Genomic DNA, 19,678 nt, shown 5'->3' with positions numbered 1-19,678 from the left:
TGCTCTGAATGCATGCAACATTCGCAGTGAACTTTCAGTTGTTTATATATTCATGCTTCAAGTTCGTGTGATGGGACACAGGTTTAAGTAGGCTTGAGAATGATTAGAACTCCAGAGGGCCAAAATAGCACTGGAGAGGTAATTACGCGGGGCTGGAGAGACCCTACGGTCCCTGTTGATAGAAGACAACAAGAAAAACTCTGAGATCAGATGCATAATGCATGAGAACCTAATGACTGTAAATCATGATGCCTTAGCTTACTTGACTTTTAAACAAACACCTCTGCATTAACACCGGCTTTATGAAGATGAAACGAGTAAATCTGTGTTTTGCCATTTTCATTATTTCATTCTTTCACTGAAGAAAATATTTACGAATCAACATAAAATAATTCACACCCTCTGTTCTCCTTTTTTCTTTTAGATAACTACAATAGCTTTTATTAACCTATATTAGGAAAAGCAAATTCATGACAACTTTATACTAGAAATATATATATATATATATATATATATATATATATATATATATATATATATATATATATATATATATATATATATATATATATATATAACAATTAAAAATTGTTTGCCTCCAGTTTAGTTTAGTTATATAGCACATTTAGAAATGGCAAGCACCAAACAAATTGCTGCACACAAAAAAGATTAATAAAATTGCTCACTTTATTATAAACCCCTACAATACCCAGGCTGGGCGCAGCCATGACCCCATGACCCAATACCGCCTCTGAACCAACTTTTACTCTGTGTCAAAAAAAAAGGAACAGGGCCCTCCACTGTCCCCCTGCCAGGAATCCTTTCCTCCATCAGCCATCCCAGAACACATATCATGTTCTCTGTCAGTAGTAGTTTCCCTTTAGCTGTCACTGTGGAGTCATATTTAGCCTCACAGTCCTCAAAATCAATGATGGGTAAAAGTGCATACAGGACATTATTGGAATTTAATGACACACCCCGTCCAGACACCTTCCCGACATTAGCCTTCAAAACAAACCGCTCTTCCCTCCAAGGCAAACACACAGGCATGACGGCTTTACTGACAGGTATCTTATACTTCAGTTTAATCAGGGCAGTGCCATGGTTGAAGTTAATATTATCGTGATGGTGAATGAAGATTTTCTGTGGAATACCAACTACTGCCTCCCTGTCATGTTGTTCGACTATGCCCATCTTCAGCTGGAAAGTGTTGGAAGTGTCTGTGTAGATAGATACTATTTCATTACATAATTATTTTCAGAGTTTGCAGTAAGAATTTCACTCACTTCAGGTTGAAATAACACCTCAGGTTTTAAAATGTACCTCCTCTTTGGTAAACAAGTAAACCCCCATTGACGATTATGTACACTTCATGCTTATCTGGGATTCTTGAACAATTTCCTGATGCAGCGAGGCATCTGTCCATTCCAAAATCCACCCTTCAGGCATTTGGCTTGATAAAAGGGCAAAGCATCTTCCCCCTAAAGATGCAAAAAGTCACTTTTAAGTCCATAAATAGCATATACCAAGCTCCTTTTCTTAAAAGTAAAGGGTTACCAGAATTAGTTAATAGCCCATATCACACGTTACATTGAAAAAGAATCATGATGGGGCTGAATACGTCTGTGTCGAGGAGCCACAGGGTGTGGGCATGGCTGCGCAATGAAAGCAGGGAACAGTAATGAAAACATAAATGCTGGAAAACAGGCCATTAACTTGTCATTCAAATGTTTATGTGATTCTTAATGCATCATGTATAATATGTCTTTTCAGACAGCCATCAGAGCTGAATCCCCACTTCAAAACTATTCATCATTTTAAACTATTGTTTTTTTTTTAAATTCTTTATTTATTCTTTATTTTTATATTTATAATAACAATGTTTTTATTTTAACACTGGCAGCCTTACATTATGTAATAATTTTGGAGCACACTGACAGTTAAGACATGCATACAAAAGTAAAAAAAAAAAAAAATGAATGGAACATTTCAATTGTACTGTGTTGATTGCCATTTTGATATCATCTTAAAATATTATTTTGAGTCAGAAACATTTCTTTGAAATGAGCTTGACAGAGTCCACACAACACATACATGGCAAACACCTTCATATTAAATGAGGTTTTATTAACAAAGGTCGGGAGGAGCACGTTCAGATAATTAACACAAGTGGAGAGCACTCAGCAATCAATGGTAAGAATTCATTAACAATCTTGCAGCATCCCCCCACCACTCCTTCTCCACACTTCTAGACCTAAAACATTTAGATGGAGGGGGGGGGTACTCTGGGTTCAGCCCTCCCTCCAGACAGCACGCCAAATACTCATCAAACTTTACCCCTTCAATTGTATGTAAGTGTGAACTCGTGAACTATTAATATTGCAGACGCTCAGGAATAATTGATTCTGATTGGCCAGTCGTGGTATTCAGTGCCCACCCACTTTTTCAGCAAGTATTTTTCCAAATGGTTTTAAAAAGTCTTTAAGTGTTACTGTATGTCATGAACCGAACCAATGAGGAGACACACAACATTACAACCTTCAATTTGATGAAAAATACTAAAATGGTGCAAAAAGTCAAAAGTATAAAATTTAACAGCTTTAATGAGGGAAAGAATACCATCCCGTGAAGCATTGCAGATGGCAATTAAATAAAAACAATGAGAAATATTATATTATTGTGAAGATGTTGGTATTATATGTAGAAGCAACATATATTGAGATTCTCAGATTGGTGAAGATTTCTTTGCAGAAAAATGTGAAATGTAGTTTTTTTATTAGTTAAAATACATTGAAATAATGCAGGCTGATTGCTTCAATTATTATCAGCTGTGTTTAATTGTCCTAAATATATTATATTTAATTGCTTCAGCTATTAACAATCTCATAGCTCGTTTTAAATGTTTCATTAAATTCCACTTATTTCCCGGAACATGACCATTCCACTCTATATTCAACGTTGTCCGTGGTTATGTATGTATGTGTTTTTCTTAAAAGAAGTATTAAAGCAATATACAGGTATGGTCATAAAATATTGTCAATATTTACTGCTGTTAGGAACATTATCTCTTACTTATCATATAATGTAAAAGAAAAGGAGGTTGTAAACTACCCGTTCTGGTATACTTGATCTTCCAGTCTTTGTTTTTCTCCGAGTGGTCTGAGCGGAAGGTCACATGAACTTTGTGAGTTCCCGTCTCTATTTTTCTTAGTGGGGTCTTGCCATAAAATGGGCCGTACTCCATCTCACCTGAGGTGATCTAAAACAAAACCGTTTGAATTGTCAGTGAATACAAATGGCAACAGATAAACAAGTCTCTTGGGAAATGGGAGGGTGAGGAGAAATAATAAGCGGTTGTGGAGGGCATGAGAGAGCATACATTATGTATTCAACAGCTTTCAGGTCAGTGATTAGTGGAGCTGTCTGACGCTTATCACCAGTGCTGAGGAGACCATAGGCAGTCAGGGGGGAAAGAAAGCTAAACTGAAAGACCACGGCTATAACAAGCTGTTAAACACCTTAAAATGGGATTGGATTTATTCATTAAAATCAAATGGGCTTTGATGCAGAGTATAAAAATCAGTGCTGAACGTAAACACTCTTAAACACTTATCATGCTTATTTTCATGGATAGCCTTATGTGTGTAAACCACTCTAAAATCAATCTGTCTTAACACCCAACAAGGACACTAGAAGGTATATTATAGCTCTCTTCAAATAGTACTTGTATCATGTACTATAAACTCTACTATATATTTTACTTAAGCTATTGTAGCTCAGTATATATAGTGCAACAATATACGACTGTTTGTGGGGATTCTATGATCCATATAAAATATTTTATTGCATTCAATACACACCAATTACACATTAGAGTTAACTGTCTTGTCTTTCTTTTTAGTTAGTAGTTACACTCCATTGTATTTTCATTGTTAAAATGAAATCAAACTGGGTATGATTTTTATTTTTGGGGTCACACAAAAATCACACTGAAAAAGAAATATGTTAAAAAACACAAATCTTCGACATTAATACTTCTCACACATTGAAAAAGAAAGCAGCTATAATCATCTAAACTGTATTAAACAACCAATTCTAAATTTCTTATAAACTGTAAATAGTATTGAGTATTAGTAACAGTGTTATTATATTGTTAAAAGTAAACTATTATGTTTATCTCTATGTGCTTATGTGAAGCTCAAACAGTACAGCATGGAGCAAGCAACACCAAAATCATGGGTTCAATTCCCAGCAAACCGATAAAATGCATAAACTGATAAAACATATGCCTTCAGTGCAGTGGAAGTTTCTTCAAAGAAATACCGTCTGCCAAATGCATAAATGTAAATACCTTCAGCAAGTGTTCATAAACTGGCATGATGCCAAAAATGAGGTCCATAAAGCTGTCTTTAACAGTGAAATCAAATTGTCTCGCAAACATTAAAATCATTATATACATTTTGTACACACATTGCACAACACATCAGAGGTGTTGAAAAAGTCACACAATTTCAAGAAAACCATAGATTAGCCAGTGTGTCTAATGATTAGTCAAATTGACCCACAACATAACAAAATTATATATTGCCCAAATCTTGTCAAATTCTTTCATTCATGTTGTTCCAAACATTTTTCAAAATGTCTTCTGTGTTCTGAAGAAGAAAGTCATTCTTATGTTTTCTTTTTTTTAATGATGAGAGAATTTTCAAAAATATTATCTAAACAAAATCATGTGATCTGTGTCTTTAAATTCTTGTCATGAAGCTTGGCAAACTCTCCAATCTCTATTTTATCAGGCAGAGGTATATAGAGTTCCTATAGACCCACAAGGACCCCATTAAAGTGACTCACACCTGTGTCCACACACACTCTATTATGCCTGTTGCTTTTGGTTTGAACTACCATCCTATCTAGAGTGTTTTCAGTGCTTTCTGATTGTAAAATAACCAACCTTAAGAAAGTCATAAGGGGAGTGGATTTCAGGACGAATCTCCACATCAAAAAGGTTACTTGAAAGCCTTCCATCAAAACTGATATTATAATCACACTGGCTCATCTTGGGGTAAACACCTGGGTACTCTGGACTGCTCAGCTCTCCTGACCTCTCCTGAAACACCTGCCCACAAAAGCACACACACAAACGTTCAACAGACAACTATCCATGCCACATTTAACACTGAGGGCTGCAGGAAATTGCAACATTATAAATAAACCTTTCCACCTGTAAAATGGCCAGAGAAAGGGCTTTCTGTCACTACTTTAGGGGTGACATTTAAGAAGAGTTACAAAAATAACATGAACATTAGAAACTTTGTCAAATGCAAACTTTTTACAGCCGAAAACAGTTATCAGATAGATCATTTTTCAGGTCGTAAATTTGCTATTATTTTTGCGTTTATCTTACTGACATGAATGTTTGATATGTAAAAAGACACACCCTAGCAACTTTAGATGCAAGGAGGCCTCAAATTATTGCTGTTTTTGATGTTTACATTCACTGCACGCTATTACCAACGAAACTGTGTATTATCAGATGCATTTAGGACTCATGTTTTGATAATTGTCAATTGATGATTAAAACAAAATCAGTTGGTAGTTATTGAAATATCGAGCCAATAAAAATAACAAGACATACATATTCAGTTGTGCCTGTTTATTTGATAAATATAGGAATAAAAGGATTTTTCACAAAATGAAAATTCCATCATCAGCATCAAGCTGCTGCAAATCCATTTCCCTGACTTTCTTGTTCACTCTTTTCCATGCCATTAAAATGAATTTAAGCTTTATATGTTTATTTTTGTATTTATGCATTTGGCAGATGCTTTTATCTAAAGCGATTTACACTGGATTCAATGGACATGCTTCATTAGTTTTTGTTTTCCTGGGAATTGAACCCTTGATCTTTGTGTTGCTACCACAATGCTCTAATGTGTGAGCTACAGGAAGACTTTAAATGGCACAAAAGTACAAAAAAGTTTCTAAATACTTTATTATAAAAGCAACATTTACTAGAGCACTATTACTCATAGAAACTCATACACCTAGGAAAATTCATGAAAGATGCAGTGATGGCTGTTTCAGCAACAAATAAATTTTTTGAGTTAAAACAAATTATTTGATTCAGTCTGAATGTTTCATTCAAGAGCTGACTTACCGACTCAATGAACCAGTAGTAGTAGTTCTTGATGAAACAGCTTACTGGATGGGAAGATTTTCAATGAATAAATGATTATATTTCTCACATAAAGCTATCGAATGGCTTCAGAACACTTAGAATATAGCACACACGTCAAATTTAGATCACGTTTATGCTTTTGTGTTCCACCAAAAAAAAGTCACACCAGTTTGGAACATTGAGGTTGAGTAAATGATGACAGAATTTAAATTTTTGGCCAAACTATTAATTTAATAACTGAACCCCAACAAGTGCAGATGCTACAAATAATTGTTATAAATGTGGAAATTCAGTTGAGTAGGGCAAAGTTCTACTTATTCATATGATTAAATGATTCTTCCCTTCTGCATATTATGATGTGATGTCTCTATCTTTCCCATTAGCAAAGAAAAACAATTTAGAAGCATGTCTAGGCTGGTAATTGTGATTAATTACCCACCATTAGCACAGTATACAGCTCAAAACAGGTATCAATTTCCAACTGATCCCTATAATACTGTTCCCTCAGGAACCAATGGTAATTAGCCTGGACTTGCTTAGAGTGACAGAGATCAACTACTTTTGGGAGATGCTGCCCAATGTATCATCAGTCTATTCCTGAAGCGTGCTTTAGGCTAAAGCCAGTTAGCGCTGTCCAGCATCGCAGTAAACATTAGCACTTTAAATGAGAGTTTTTGGGACTAATCCATTCCTGCCAGAAGTTTTCACAACCTGAGGGGAAGTCGAAAATGTAAATTTTTCTATTCGAAACCCTACACAACCCTCGCTTATTGAAAAATGCCATGCGGTTAGTTGTGGCAACTCTATCAATGATATAAAAAACTCCTATTTCCTGCTCGATTATAGGCTATGCTACCTCAATTAAGAGCTGTTGACAGGGCTGATAGATAGTGTGTGGTGAGCTGTGGCTGCCCAGCCTGCTGCTGTACTACTGGAGCTTAAATCAGTATTGAGCTATATGACAATATTTCCTAAACACTAGGATTTCTTCAGAACTTATACAGACAGAAGTTGTAAGTATAAATATGTTTAAATATCTTTGATCACAGACAAAGAAATATTTTTTTTCTCATATATGCATTTAATAGATCAGTGATAATTCTAAAGGTGCTATAGAAAAAAAAAATTAAAAAAAATAATTCAGTTCAATTGATTTGTGATTATAGTAATGTGTTATATTATTATAGTACCTTTTTAAAAACCCAATGTCACTTTTAAAAAGATTATACTCACCCAAAAATGTAACTCTGTTGTCATTTACTCATTCTTGTGTTTTTCTAAACCTTTGGAACACAGAAGGGACTATTTGGTTTTTATTGTTTTGCTTTGTTTTTTATCCATATAATGAAAGTATATAAAGTCTATGTTGTTTTTGAATTGTACGCACACAAGCAGTTGAAACTGTCTAGTTTGGAACAACGTGAGGATGATTAAATGGTGTCAGAATTATCAATTTTGGGCAAACGAATCCTTTAAGAGAGTTTTTAGTTGCATAATCAAAGAGTTTTTATGGATCTAGCCAATAATGGACTCTATGCGCAATTGCTTCTGCATTTAGTTTCAGTGGCCACCACATTTCCATTTTAGCGTGTATGGAAATTAAATCTTGAGCAAGTGTTACATGACAGTACAAAATCAACACTAAAGGTATCTTATTGTTGAATATAATATATTAGATATAATATACTATATAATAATCTACAGCAGTTGTGAGTATAAAATGGTGAGACAACAGTGGAAGCTTGCATAGCACTAAAATGTTAATAGAAATACACAGGCATTCAGTGTGCACAGAAACATTGATGGTCTATCAAAACAATGTTTCATTAGGCAGAAAACAATAAGCAATCATTAATGTGTCTCAGAGCTGTACGTGTTTTTTTTATGCATTTATTGTAACAAGCTTGAAAATGAACGTACATAATATTGTATATATCATATAATGTCCCATATATTTCATAATCAATAAGCAGAAAAAAAACATCTGTTCTGGTATCCAGTATCTTACCAGGGCAGTGTCTTTTATCATCATGGAGTTGGTATCCCAATCTGCAAGCGCAGTAAAAGCCCCCAACATAATTATGGCAATTATGGTCACACACAGGCTCTCCATCCACAGTGCTCAGGCACATGTTAATGTCTGGAAGAGTAAAAAGAGGGCGTTTAGTAACAGTTCTCACTTACATGGATTTGGACTTAACACTAAGATCAACACATGTATGATATGATATGTATGTATATGTCTGAGTATATATAATATTTAATCTATTTCAATTAAGTATATACAAAGTTATAAAAAGTTAAAAAGCAAATATTCTATTTAATGCCTTTTTTTCTTTTTTTTTAATCCTAGCCTTTACAGCAAGAGGTTACAATAAAAGAGAGGAACGATCATGCCATGAAGGAGCCAGTCATGCGGGAAATCCATTGTTTCCATCACCTTCAGCAGAATAAAATGCCTGGAAGCCTGTGAATCGGTCATCATTGGAGTAATCTGATCTGAAGAGCGTGGACATGGTGTTGGTGGCAGAACAGATGACAGTGTTTTTAGGCACATCACCGTAATTTTTCTCTGCGTCACCACAGAACTGGACTGTGTCATTTGAACACCTGGAAAGTTTCAGCCAGTAGTAATTATTACAAATACACATCAGTATCCTGAATTTGACAGAACAAACTTAGTTAGCATGCTAGGAACTATACAGCGGTCATATTATGCATTTCGTTTCATGATAGAGAGGTTTAATCACGTTTAAGATGAGTATTCTGATATAGAATAGAATAGAATAGTCTTTATTTTGTCCCATTTCTGGGAAATTCGTCTTGGATTCCACGACAGGGCCAGATATAAAGGTAAAGGTCTGTTGAAGACATGGATCTAACCTGAACTTTCTCATATTCACAGCGCTGAGAAGGCTCCAGGATAAAATAAGTGAAGTAGAGGCATATTCTCTGTCCCTCTGGTCCTGTGATATTCCACACCATACACTGGTTGTTATTAGGATAGATATTTAAGAAGTTTGGTGAGGTGAATTTCACTACAGTGATCTCAGACCCCACTGTATATTTTGGATATTGCTAAACCATTTTAAGAACACATAGAACCATTGTAATATTACAAACTCGGCAAGCAACAACAATGTAGTAATACTGAGATGATAGGACATTCATATTAAGAAGCACAGATATAATCATGGCATTAACACACACACACACACACACACACGCACACAAAACAACGCCATCCCAACTGCTGAAAAGTAGAAAATGGACCAAAATTATTCTATAAAATCACTTTTCTAACACCAACTGTTGATCACTTTTGGCTGTGTTGTGATAATGAATAAGAGAAATAACACTGCAAACACGAAAGGCAAAAGTAGAATAGGTCACACTAATATGAAAAAAAAGTATTTAAAGCCCTATGAGATTTTCAGACATATGAACTGCGATGTGCCACAGGCAGATGTTTGTGATGAAAAAACAACAGGTGACACTGAAAGCCTGTCGCCGTCGATGTGCCAATTACCCCGAGAGCAGAATTAATTCGAAATGCCTTTGTAATGCTATACAGTCCCTTTCATTTAAACCTTTTGGCACAGAATGAGATGGTTATTTAATGATTTAAAAATGAGTGAGAAAAGGAGAGAGAGTAAGAGAAAGTGGGTGAGCAAGAGAGAGAGAGAGAGAGAGAGACAGAATGAATAAAGCTACAAAAATTCCATAACCAACACTACGCTGGTAATGCTTGATTTATGAGGATAATTAATGTGATCTCCTCATTCATGCCAATGGTAATTTCCAGCTGCAGCTGATTGTGGCTGTCAGGTGTAATGCGCTGACCTCTGTCATCATGCCTGCTTGAGAGGGTCACAGGTTGTTGGGACACAGCTGAAGGGATTCTTAAAGAAGAAACAATCATTCACACTGGTTTATCAAACAACTCTCCTGGGTACTCTGACGGGAAACCTCTGAAGGCATTTGGGTATCTGCATGTTTTAGGGAAAATTATTTATGATTTTGTTAATGCAAACTGAAAAGAAAATAAGAGCAACATTGGCTAAATGTATTATGAATATATGAATAGATTCCAGTGCTGTTAATGGACTCAATTGGGCCAATTTCCTATAAAGCAAAGCCCAAGAGATGTTGAAAAAGCACATCAATGATGAGTGTTTCACTATCTGCACATTTGCTAATAAAGCAAGATTGTATTGAATAATGAGATCCACAACTGAATCCAAGGAATTAGACAATCACTACACATTCATTCACTCGTAAGTGACTCTACGTCAGAGACCAGATACTTGTCAGTGCATCAGCCAGTGGTTAGGTCACGTCTAATTCGAACACTGTTTAGAGCTCTTTACTTCCTTTTATAAATATAGATCAAGTTCATTTTGGAAAGATGAGTCACTCTTTAAGTACTTGCATCTTCTGTTGCACAGTATGCACTACAACCCTGAGGACAGTTTGAAGCATTAGGTCAACTATAATTAAACAGTTTATCATTCTATCAGTCCTCGGTACACATATTCCATCCCATTAGCCTTGTTTTATATAACTGAAACATTTTGTGCAGCTTTGTATTTAAAACATCAGAAAAAGAATCTCAGGTTCAGCCTGGATACAAACAACAATATGAATCCAAGCAACAACCAGCAATTTCCCAAATAATGCAACAAAAATAACAAAAGGATATTTACATACGCATATTCAGAGCCTCGGAACCTTCCTTCTGTGCAGCACAGTAATGTTTGGTGTACCATATGTAATGTAGTGCATCCTGATAAAACGCCAGTCAGCATTGTCACTTTGATGTGGAGTACTGTGAGCACAAAATACATATCCAAGATCAATACAGATGAAGGAACAGAAGGGGACACTTGTGACTAAGACTTTAGACTGTGAGAAAAAAAAAAACGGCTCAAACATCAAAAACAAATGCAACCCTTGCAGCTAAACATCCTGAAGGACTTCAATGTGTTTGATATATCATAAGAAACCCCATAAACACACTGTTGGGGGGTTGTTTCAAGAGAAGGATGAGCCATGTAAAGTAAAGCAGATGTTGATGTTAACATCAATATTTTTTTTCATGCATGCCACTCAGGTGACCTAAAACAAGGATGTGAAGAACAATGTAAAAAATGTAAATTGTTGTCAGCTTTGTTAATTAAACCTCTCAGTGGTTTCTGTAAAGGCATAAAAACTACAAATACATACTACAGGGTAATCAATGATATCACAACCCTCTCCGTTTGCCCAGCTTGAAAAATAAATTACAACAATCAAGAATATCTGTTCCACAGCATTTCATTTTCTCCATGGTTTAACCGTGTCACAAAATGACAAACAAACAAAAATAAATACTCTCTGTAGAATCACGGTTTTTCTGTAACAGAGCGAGATTTCTTAATTTTCTCCAAGATTTCATAGGTGTGTCCACAACCTCTTGGGTCAGGTGTCAGAAGCCAGAAAGAAGGGGTAATCAGTGAATTGTGCAGGGGCCTCAAAATGTGCCATTCCTGACATGCCAATTATTTTCTGGTAGCTCATCAAAAGTTTCTGTTCTAGGGTAGATTAAAACTTGGGACGTTAACAGAAAAGAAAGTAGCTGTCTAAGTGTACCTTAACATCATAACAATACATGTGAGTAGCAAAGTATTTCAATGGCTTAATGTTGGTTAATGTCAAAATACCTTTCTGTCCCAGGTGTAGTGTATACACAGCTAAAGAATGGCATTCGTGGACTGGTATCCCCAAAATATGCAAAGAACAAGCTTTTGATGTTGCTCTGTTTTGTTTGAATTTGGAAGGCGGGACTATCTGTTGATGAGTATTTGCAAGCCTGTTCTGAGATTATTTTTCTTTTTGGTGAAGTTTGTCAAAAATATAGTATGAATAATATTTATGTCTTAAAAAAATACAAAAAATTGATCTTTTGCATCGGTTCTTTTTAGTGAATCAATCGATTCCTGAACAAATGAATCGTTTGCTTCGATTCCCATTCAGTCAGTTCAAATCGCACAGTCATCTGTTGTAGGCCTACCTCATTTTCCTCTTTAAATACATGACTTAACGTTATTTTAAGTGAATCTAAATACATACACCCAAACAATGTAGTCTGTTTCCAGAGTGAACAAACTTTATAAAATGGTTCTTTTTAAGGGATCGGAAACAGGGCAGTGAGTGCAGTCGAATAAATCCTTTGCGTCAGTTCTTTATAAAGAACATAAATACACAAGCCAACCAAAGTAGTCAAATATCTGTGAAATGTTTTGTAAATACGCTTTATAAAAGAATTGTTTTGAATTGATTTCAGATGTGTTTTATTTGTTCTATTGAAAGCTGAAATGATCTCACAATTCTTCAACGGACTGCTTTGAGAATCCAGACAATTGGATTTATCTGAAGTTTGAAGCAACTCTGCACACATGGTGAGCATGCTTGATGCATTTTTGGTGTGTTTTCCGTGTCTGATGACAACTGGGTGTCCTGTTGTTTGTAATCAGGGTAGATATTATTCAATAGCCTCTGGTTATACTAATGTCAAAATGAATTCCTCCCTAAAGCTGTGATTGGTGCACCTGGGCACCATTTCTCGTCATTTCCACCTGACTCTCCATCATTGGTGCAGAGCTGCATGTCAGAGCCACTGATTTGGCAAACGGCCACAGGCCCACAAGAGAACAGAAATGGCCATATGGGGAATGAAATCTGTGAAAGATGCATCAGCGGCTAAATTGAAAGAGTAATGGCAATCTGACACTGGGGCGAAACTCAGTGCGGAGGGATTCAGCCTCGATTCATCACAAGTAATATCCCTATCATTAGCTGTACTGTTTAAAAGGCCATACAGCTGCAGCTGGAGACTCGTGGTGTTTTTCATTTGGCCTCACATCAAAGTATTCCCTTTAATTTTTCTTTCTCATTCCTCACAAACTTAAGACCACTCGTAATCATGAGATATTTATATGTTGTAGCAAACGATCAGTTTATTAGCTTTCAATATATATGAGGACCAAAACACAAGGGAGAGAGTATTTAATGCCGGACTGTTGGGTACATGTTAGTGAAGATGAAAACTAAATCACAATCTTTAGGTGTTTACAAGTGTCTGGTTATGTGATATGGAAATGTTTGGATTGGACTTTCAGGACTTTTAGCCTAAATAATAGCCAATCAGTAAGATTTACAGTCTATAACTACTACATTTAGGCTTTGACACAATCAAAAATCTGCTTCTGCCTGTGGTTATACGTGGCATTTCTTGTTTACACCCCTGATTTGGTTTCTCAAACTTTCAGGAATCTAATAAGGGAGCCAGAGACAGGCATAAAATTGTGCATGAAAGAGAAAAACAACAATAATAAAACATATAAACCGTATCACGATGTAATACATTTGAGCTACTTTCTCCCCAAATAACGCTTTTTATGCAAAATAAGTTTCATAACTCTGAATTATTATCTGTATAGCATCCACACTGCTGACACTTAACCTATGGTGTTGTTTCTTTAACCTTCTCATATTGAGATTTATTTTAACATCTATTTATTAATTTATTTGAACTCGTCGAGTCATAAGCCAAAAGTGTGTTTTTTGTCTGTGTTAAAAGACAAAATATCATATCCCAGTTTATGAAGAGACTATAATCCATTTGTAGGGTGATTTCTTCTACAAATGTGTAAACAATGATGAGCTATCACAATTGCTTTGTGTATTCCCGCACACAGACCAGCACGTCACAGCAACACGGCTCGACCAATAGCGTGACTTTGGGGTGGGAGATAATATAAATCCAGAGTTATTTCAGTATCATTGTGATACTATTATAGTTTTATTCATATTTTGAATCAGTTTTTATTTTCGTATCATTATGCAGTTTTTATTTCAGTTTTATTTTCATACATCAAGTTAAACTAAATTAAAATGAGAAATGCTGCCATTGCAACTATAGCTGAAGTAAAAAGTTGTTTTTTATCATTTCATTTCATTTCACAGTTAACTTTTTATTTCAAGAAATGAATGTGTTTTTTGTGTTTAAACTATAATAACCCTGATCCTAATGTATTTTTTTTTTCTGTAATTCAGTTTAGTTTTCATTTTAAAGGTTTTGTAGTTTGATCTTTATTATTGTTAATGAAAAGATTTTTCACTGGTAATGTACATCTTTCCAGTTGATAATAATGGATAAAAACCTTAATTTGGGAAAACAGATGGTCTTTTCTGAGTCATTGCACAGCTAATGAGCTGCTGCTACAACAACCACTCTGCTTGTTAGCAGACTATCTGTGATACTGACTTACACGAGCGCAATGTCAAAGGAGAGCTTTTAGCAAACTCGGTTTTCCTTTCCTTTCCTTTAATGCTGAGGCCAGCTTGAATCTGGATCCATTCCCCTGATAAACACACTTAGTCAAAGGGTAATTATGCTAATTCTGGAGCAGCAAACAGCAAGGTTTGCAATAACATGTCAACAGATTTGAGGCTCATCAAACAGGCCGTTCTTTTCAGATTATCATCAAAATAATTATCCAAATTTTGGACACCAGAGGTCCTCTCAAAGACCATAAATAGCACACTGAAGTAGTGTGCACTGCACCGCTGAACAATGAATGCACAGATGATGGGCTAATTATTGAACTCTATGATTCAGTTTGCTTGGCTAATAACTTTAAAAAGAAAGGCAAATAAAAAAAAAACGTTTTAAGTATTATTGTGGGGTTTTTTTATATAATGAAGTTCCTTACATTGTACAAGATTTATTAAATCAACAACATTCATTCTAAACTTTGTTAAGAAACCTTAAATTCAACCTTAAAAGTGCCCTTTACATGTCCAAATAGTTTATTATTATGTATTTCAGATTTAGTTTTAGCTATTGTAGTAAATAAAGTAAAACTAAATATAGGAAATATAAAAGTTTTAATCATTTATTTTATTTCAGTTAAAGCTTATTGTATTTCAAGTAACCCTGACTCAGGTTGAAAAAAAAAATATTGAAATAAAATAAAAGATGCACCAAAAAAAAAAAATTGCATTTTTCCAACTAATTTTAATAAATTAGATAAAATTTGCAATGTTGCACCTCTGCTAATTTTAAATTATTACAAATGAAAGAAATAATTGTGAGAAATTAAATGCTTGTAAAAAAAAATTATAATAATAATAAAAAAAGGTGTATCCATATGATAAAACCATATTTTCACAGTTAGTGCAATTGGGTGTGTTTTAGGATCCAGATAAAATAATATCTGGATGTGAAACATATTAATATCAGATGTCTTAATATAAATAGACTGAAAATAAACTGTGGGTAACTTTTGCTGAACCAGACTCAGAATCATTTTTCTCTTACTCTCAGGACTGTTTAAATGACAAGATCGTGTCCTCTGTCCCCTTATGAGGACTCTGTCCCTCCTCCTGAACTGGTCCCCTTTGTGATGGGCAGGGTCTCCATGGTTACGGGCATCCTGCATCCCTTCTTCATGTCTGTGACATCTAATTTTCTCAGCTCTCACTGCGGTGTAGGGTGCGCTGAGAGGGATAATGATATGCTTTCAGCCGTGCTGACTAGTAATGCAGTCACAGTGCACAAACACATCACACGTCATTAGTGGCTGTTAAGCACGAAATCTAAAACTTCATGTCTTGTCCTCTATGCAACCCATTCTGTCCCCCTCCAACTCAACATGCCTTCTGAGAAATCAACAAGGCATTGATTCCTTGGCTTGTTTCATCATTTGTGTTTATGAAAAGGCAATTACAGTTTAATTCTCACTCCCTTCAGACCCTTCAATCTGATGGAATAATACAGGCTGCATATGAAAATGCAAGGCACGTTTCAGATATCACAGAATCAAACCTACTGAACTCACAGATTGCATTAGATATTTAAAAGAATAGTTGATCAAATAATATGAATATTCTGTCATTATTTACTCACCACGTTAGTATTTTTTCATAGCCTATTTAGTTTTACCTCAGTTTAGTCGCCTTGTTGACCAACAGAAATCTGTTTGGTTTGAAAGTGAGTTCTTTGAAGTGCGCTTGATATAGACAATGGACAGACATCTTTTGTTATAGAAAATATCTGACCATAAAAGGAATAGAATTTGCTGATAATTTACTCACCCTCAGGCCATCCAAGATTTATACCCGTTTGTTTGTTCATCAGAAGTGATTTGGAGAAATTTAGATTACCTCACTTGCCCACAAGTGTATCCTTTGAAGTGAATGGGTGCCGTCAGAATAAGAGTCCAAACATCTGATAAAAACATTAGAATAATCCATAAGTAATCATGGCTCCAGTCGATCAATTAATATCATGTGAAGTCAAAAGCTGTATTTTTGAAAATGAAAATAAATATCATTATTATGTTGTTAATACGCAAGTAACGTATTTTTGTAATATTGCTTCCATTGAAAAGGTTGTCTCATCTGAATCAGGAGAGAAATATGTGCAGATCAAGCACAATAAACAGTACAAAAAAAAAAAATTCTAAACAAATATGTTGGTGGATTTTGATGTGAGAGAACAACAGATTTCACTGGAGGAAGTGTTTTTATGTATTATTGATAGATATTTTGGCCAAAAGCAAAGGTTTAAAGTTAAAACGCCCTAATGATGGATTTGTTTCCTATAGAAACACACAGCTATTCACTTCACAATATATCAGTGGAAGCCTATAATCTAAATCCACTTTACTTAAAGTACTTTATTGCATAACTATTAATTGTAGGATTATTTTACTGCACATAAAAGTTATAACCAACACTATTTTAAATTTGCATTTGATGCATATATTACTTTGACTTCTAATGCTAATGCCACCAACTTCCCACTCACTGTTTTTTGCTCAACAGAAGGCGAAGAGGGTGTGCTGGAACAATAAATCAGCATTCAACATGAGCAAATGTGACCTACACCTGAGGGCAATTGCAGAGCTACAGCAACTACAGCACAACGAGGGGCAAATAACCCAAAGAACAATTACTTAAATAATTCAGAAAATCTGAATACAGATTTTTGATCACCAGTGGCAAAATTTCTTCTTCCACAAATGTCATTCAAGTTCCTCTGTGTCCTTCCTTTGTACTCATGTCTTAGTTAGTCACCCATGGTATGTTTGCGTCTGTTCAGTATCCTACCTTCAAATGTCAGCACAGAACCAAATCACGAACTATTGATGGTGATAGAAAACATTGCTGGTGGCAACAGGTAAAAGCAAAGACACAGACAACGTAGAACTAATGAAGTGAGAGTGCTCCCCGATGCCCTCTGCCATGTGACAAAGATCTAATATGGAACGTAATGCCATTTACGCAGCCCTGAAACATTACTCATCACTCGCCTGCGGATAAAAGGCAGTCTATCCAGAGAAAAGAAGCAAGACATTTTGATGGAGGCCTTAGTCCAGTTGTCTCCAACCAAATTTGGTTTACAGGACAAACAATGCAAAGCAAACTGCCAGTCTTTTAAAAATGTAACTGTGTGTCATTTGAATGCCTATTGCTATCAGTTTACAATTCACATAGCTTCCTTCCACATAGTGTTATTGCAATTGAATACAGCAATAGCATCATAATAAAATAAGCAGCTTGTGTAATGGCATTTTACTATGCTTAAAGTGGAAGGTTTCGAAATTGAGGTGTGAAATTAGAAATTTACTCCTTTCATTAGGCACCATTTGATTGTAAGATAAAATAATGTCTAAATTAAGAATACATGAGGTGAGAGAAAATGCTAAGGTTGTGGTTAAACCTCCCCCAAAAAAGATCACTGTAACATTATTATTTTTTTATTTTTTTTGAGTCAAAAATATTTTTTAACATCACTAAACCAACCTATATACTGCAGGTTACCATTTTTACTGATACATAACATAAATTGTGTTATATTTATGCTTTAAAAACAAGCAAAAAATGATAAATATAATTTAGACAGCTTATTAGAGTTTAATAAACTAAATATATACTCTTTAAGAACAAGTCTTAATATCTTGTGCAAACTTTCTTCTGTTAATTTTTTTAAGGGTTTAAAATATTTTATTGGGAAAATTACAAAAAAAAGCTGATTAAGAAAATTACTCTTTGCAGTAAAACAATCTATAAATTTCAATGTTTATGATCTGAACTACAGTAGATGATTTTTGTGAGTTCTTAGACAAGGCTCTTATAAAGACACATTTATGAATCATTATATTGACTCATAAGGCCAACATCAAAAATAATTAAAGTTGATAATAAGAAAATAACTAAATTTTTTTTTTTACTTTTTCTTGTGGTGACCTCAAGTTAACTTATGTAGTCTTGTGCTTTCAAAAATACTAGATTTAATTTTATTTTAAATAGACCTATTGAGGTTGATGAGCCAGTCCTGTTTGTTTTTCTGCTTTTAATTAGTTAATTGCAATTTTTTTTCTTAAAAATTTACTAGAAATACTGGAGCCAGTTGTGTATTTCCTAAAGATAAATGTACAACACATTAAATATGAATTTCAAATTCATGTTCAGGTGGGTGCATGCCTTTAGATCAAAGGCAAAGCAATCAAAATGCTTTGCTTACCAGCAGGAGCTTTGATGTCCTCTCACAATGCTCTCATTGTAGCTCAGGGCACTTGTATAATAGACAGGTTTTCTTTCGCTTCCCACAAATCTTCATGCACATAAAACACATCCGACAGTCATCTGTTTGAGCCAGTCCATCCATCAATTGGCCAAAAAAAAAGAGAGAGAAAGAAAACATGCCATCAGCCATTTGTCATCTTGTGGACAAACCTAAATAATATTGCATTATAATGGTAGCACCAAATTCCTCATGTGTATCAATGTTTGTTGTATCTTCATTCCACTGATTAGATGGTCCTGTGCTGTACTGGGCAAGACCAGCATGTTTATTGTTCCGTTAAGTAATTAAATTTGGCCCCATCTGACTTTTCGAGCAAACGGAACAGATATATAAATGCCATGCCAGAGACTCAGTTTAATAAGATACTGCATTATCATACACCACTGCTGAATAACATTAATGATCTCAGTGTTAACCACCAGAGATTCAATTATTTTACTATATTTCTTTATCAAATCCAAACAACTAATGGCCTGTTAGAGGCCATAACAATATATAAAGAATTATTATCCATATGTTATATTATACACATAAAATTATATCATACAATCAGTGGGTATAGAAAATAATTACTCCCCTTTAAAATAATCACATTTGTTGCTTCACAGTCTGAAATGAAGATGGACACCGTTTTTGATTTATCCAGGTGTATTTACTCATTGCAAGTTATAACGTCCAAGTGAAACATATAACACCAACATCACTGAGCTGGAGAAAGCACCATGTGTCAGAATTTTAGTGAACCACCTTTTGCTATAATTACATCCTTTAGTCTGTTGGTATATGTCTCATTACACATCTAGACTTTGTAATATTTGCCCACTCTTCTTTGTAGAACTGCTGAAGTTCAGTTCAATTTGATG

At 34.9% G+C, this 19,678-nt stretch overlaps 1 protein-coding gene and 1 pseudogene across 2 annotated transcripts; both read right to left on the bottom strand.

Annotated features, from left to right (window-relative positions):
- Positions 1-163: 163 nt before the first annotated feature.
- Positions 164-1,821, bottom strand: LOC127944336 (mannan-binding lectin serine protease 2-like; annotated as a pseudogene).
- On the bottom strand, positions 1,439-19,065 carry LOC127944364 (mannan-binding lectin serine protease 2-like). 2 transcript variants are annotated; one of them, XM_052540241.1, is made up of 7 exons: positions 18,753-19,065; positions 10,889-16,451; positions 8,619-8,788; positions 8,187-8,318; positions 6,158-6,201; positions 3,112-3,259; positions 1,439-1,623 (listed from the first exon to the last, which is right to left on the bottom strand). In XM_052540241.1, exons 2-7 carry the CDS (start codon positions 11,023-11,025, stop codon positions 1,580-1,582), a joined length of 675 nt encoding a protein of 224 aa, XP_052396201.1. In that variant the 5' UTR covers positions 11,026-16,451; positions 18,753-19,065; the 3' UTR covers positions 1,439-1,579. The 2 variants fall into 2 exon arrangements, with proteins under 2 accessions (XP_052396201.1, XP_052396200.1); XM_052540240.1 differs by having other exon boundaries at positions 1,470-1,655.
- Between the last annotated feature and the right edge of the window lie 613 nt (positions 19,066-19,678).

The sequence above is a fragment of the Carassius gibelio genome, chromosome A23 (assembly GCF_023724105.1).
Source record: "Carassius gibelio isolate Cgi1373 ecotype wild population from Czech Republic chromosome A23, carGib1.2-hapl.c, whole genome shotgun sequence".
Lineage (NCBI taxonomy): Eukaryota > Metazoa > Chordata > Actinopteri > Cypriniformes > Cyprinidae > Carassius > Carassius gibelio.
This window is presented reverse-complemented; position numbering and strand designations above follow the sequence as displayed.

Excerpts from the sequence above, each read along its gene's own strand:
- LOC127944364 (XM_052540240.1), bottom strand. The coding sequence starts at position 11,025 with ATGTATTTTGTGCTCACAGTACTCCACATCAAAGTGACAATGCTGACT. Across the intron at positions 8,319-8,618 it reads GGCATTTTATTCTGCTGAAG|ACATTAACATGTGCCTGAGC; the intron begins GTGATGGAAACA and ends TTACTCTTCCAG. Across the intron at positions 3,260-6,157 it reads ACTACTGGTTCATTGAGTCG|ATCACCTCAGGTGAGATGGA; the intron begins GTAAGTCAGCTC and ends GTTTTGTTTTAG.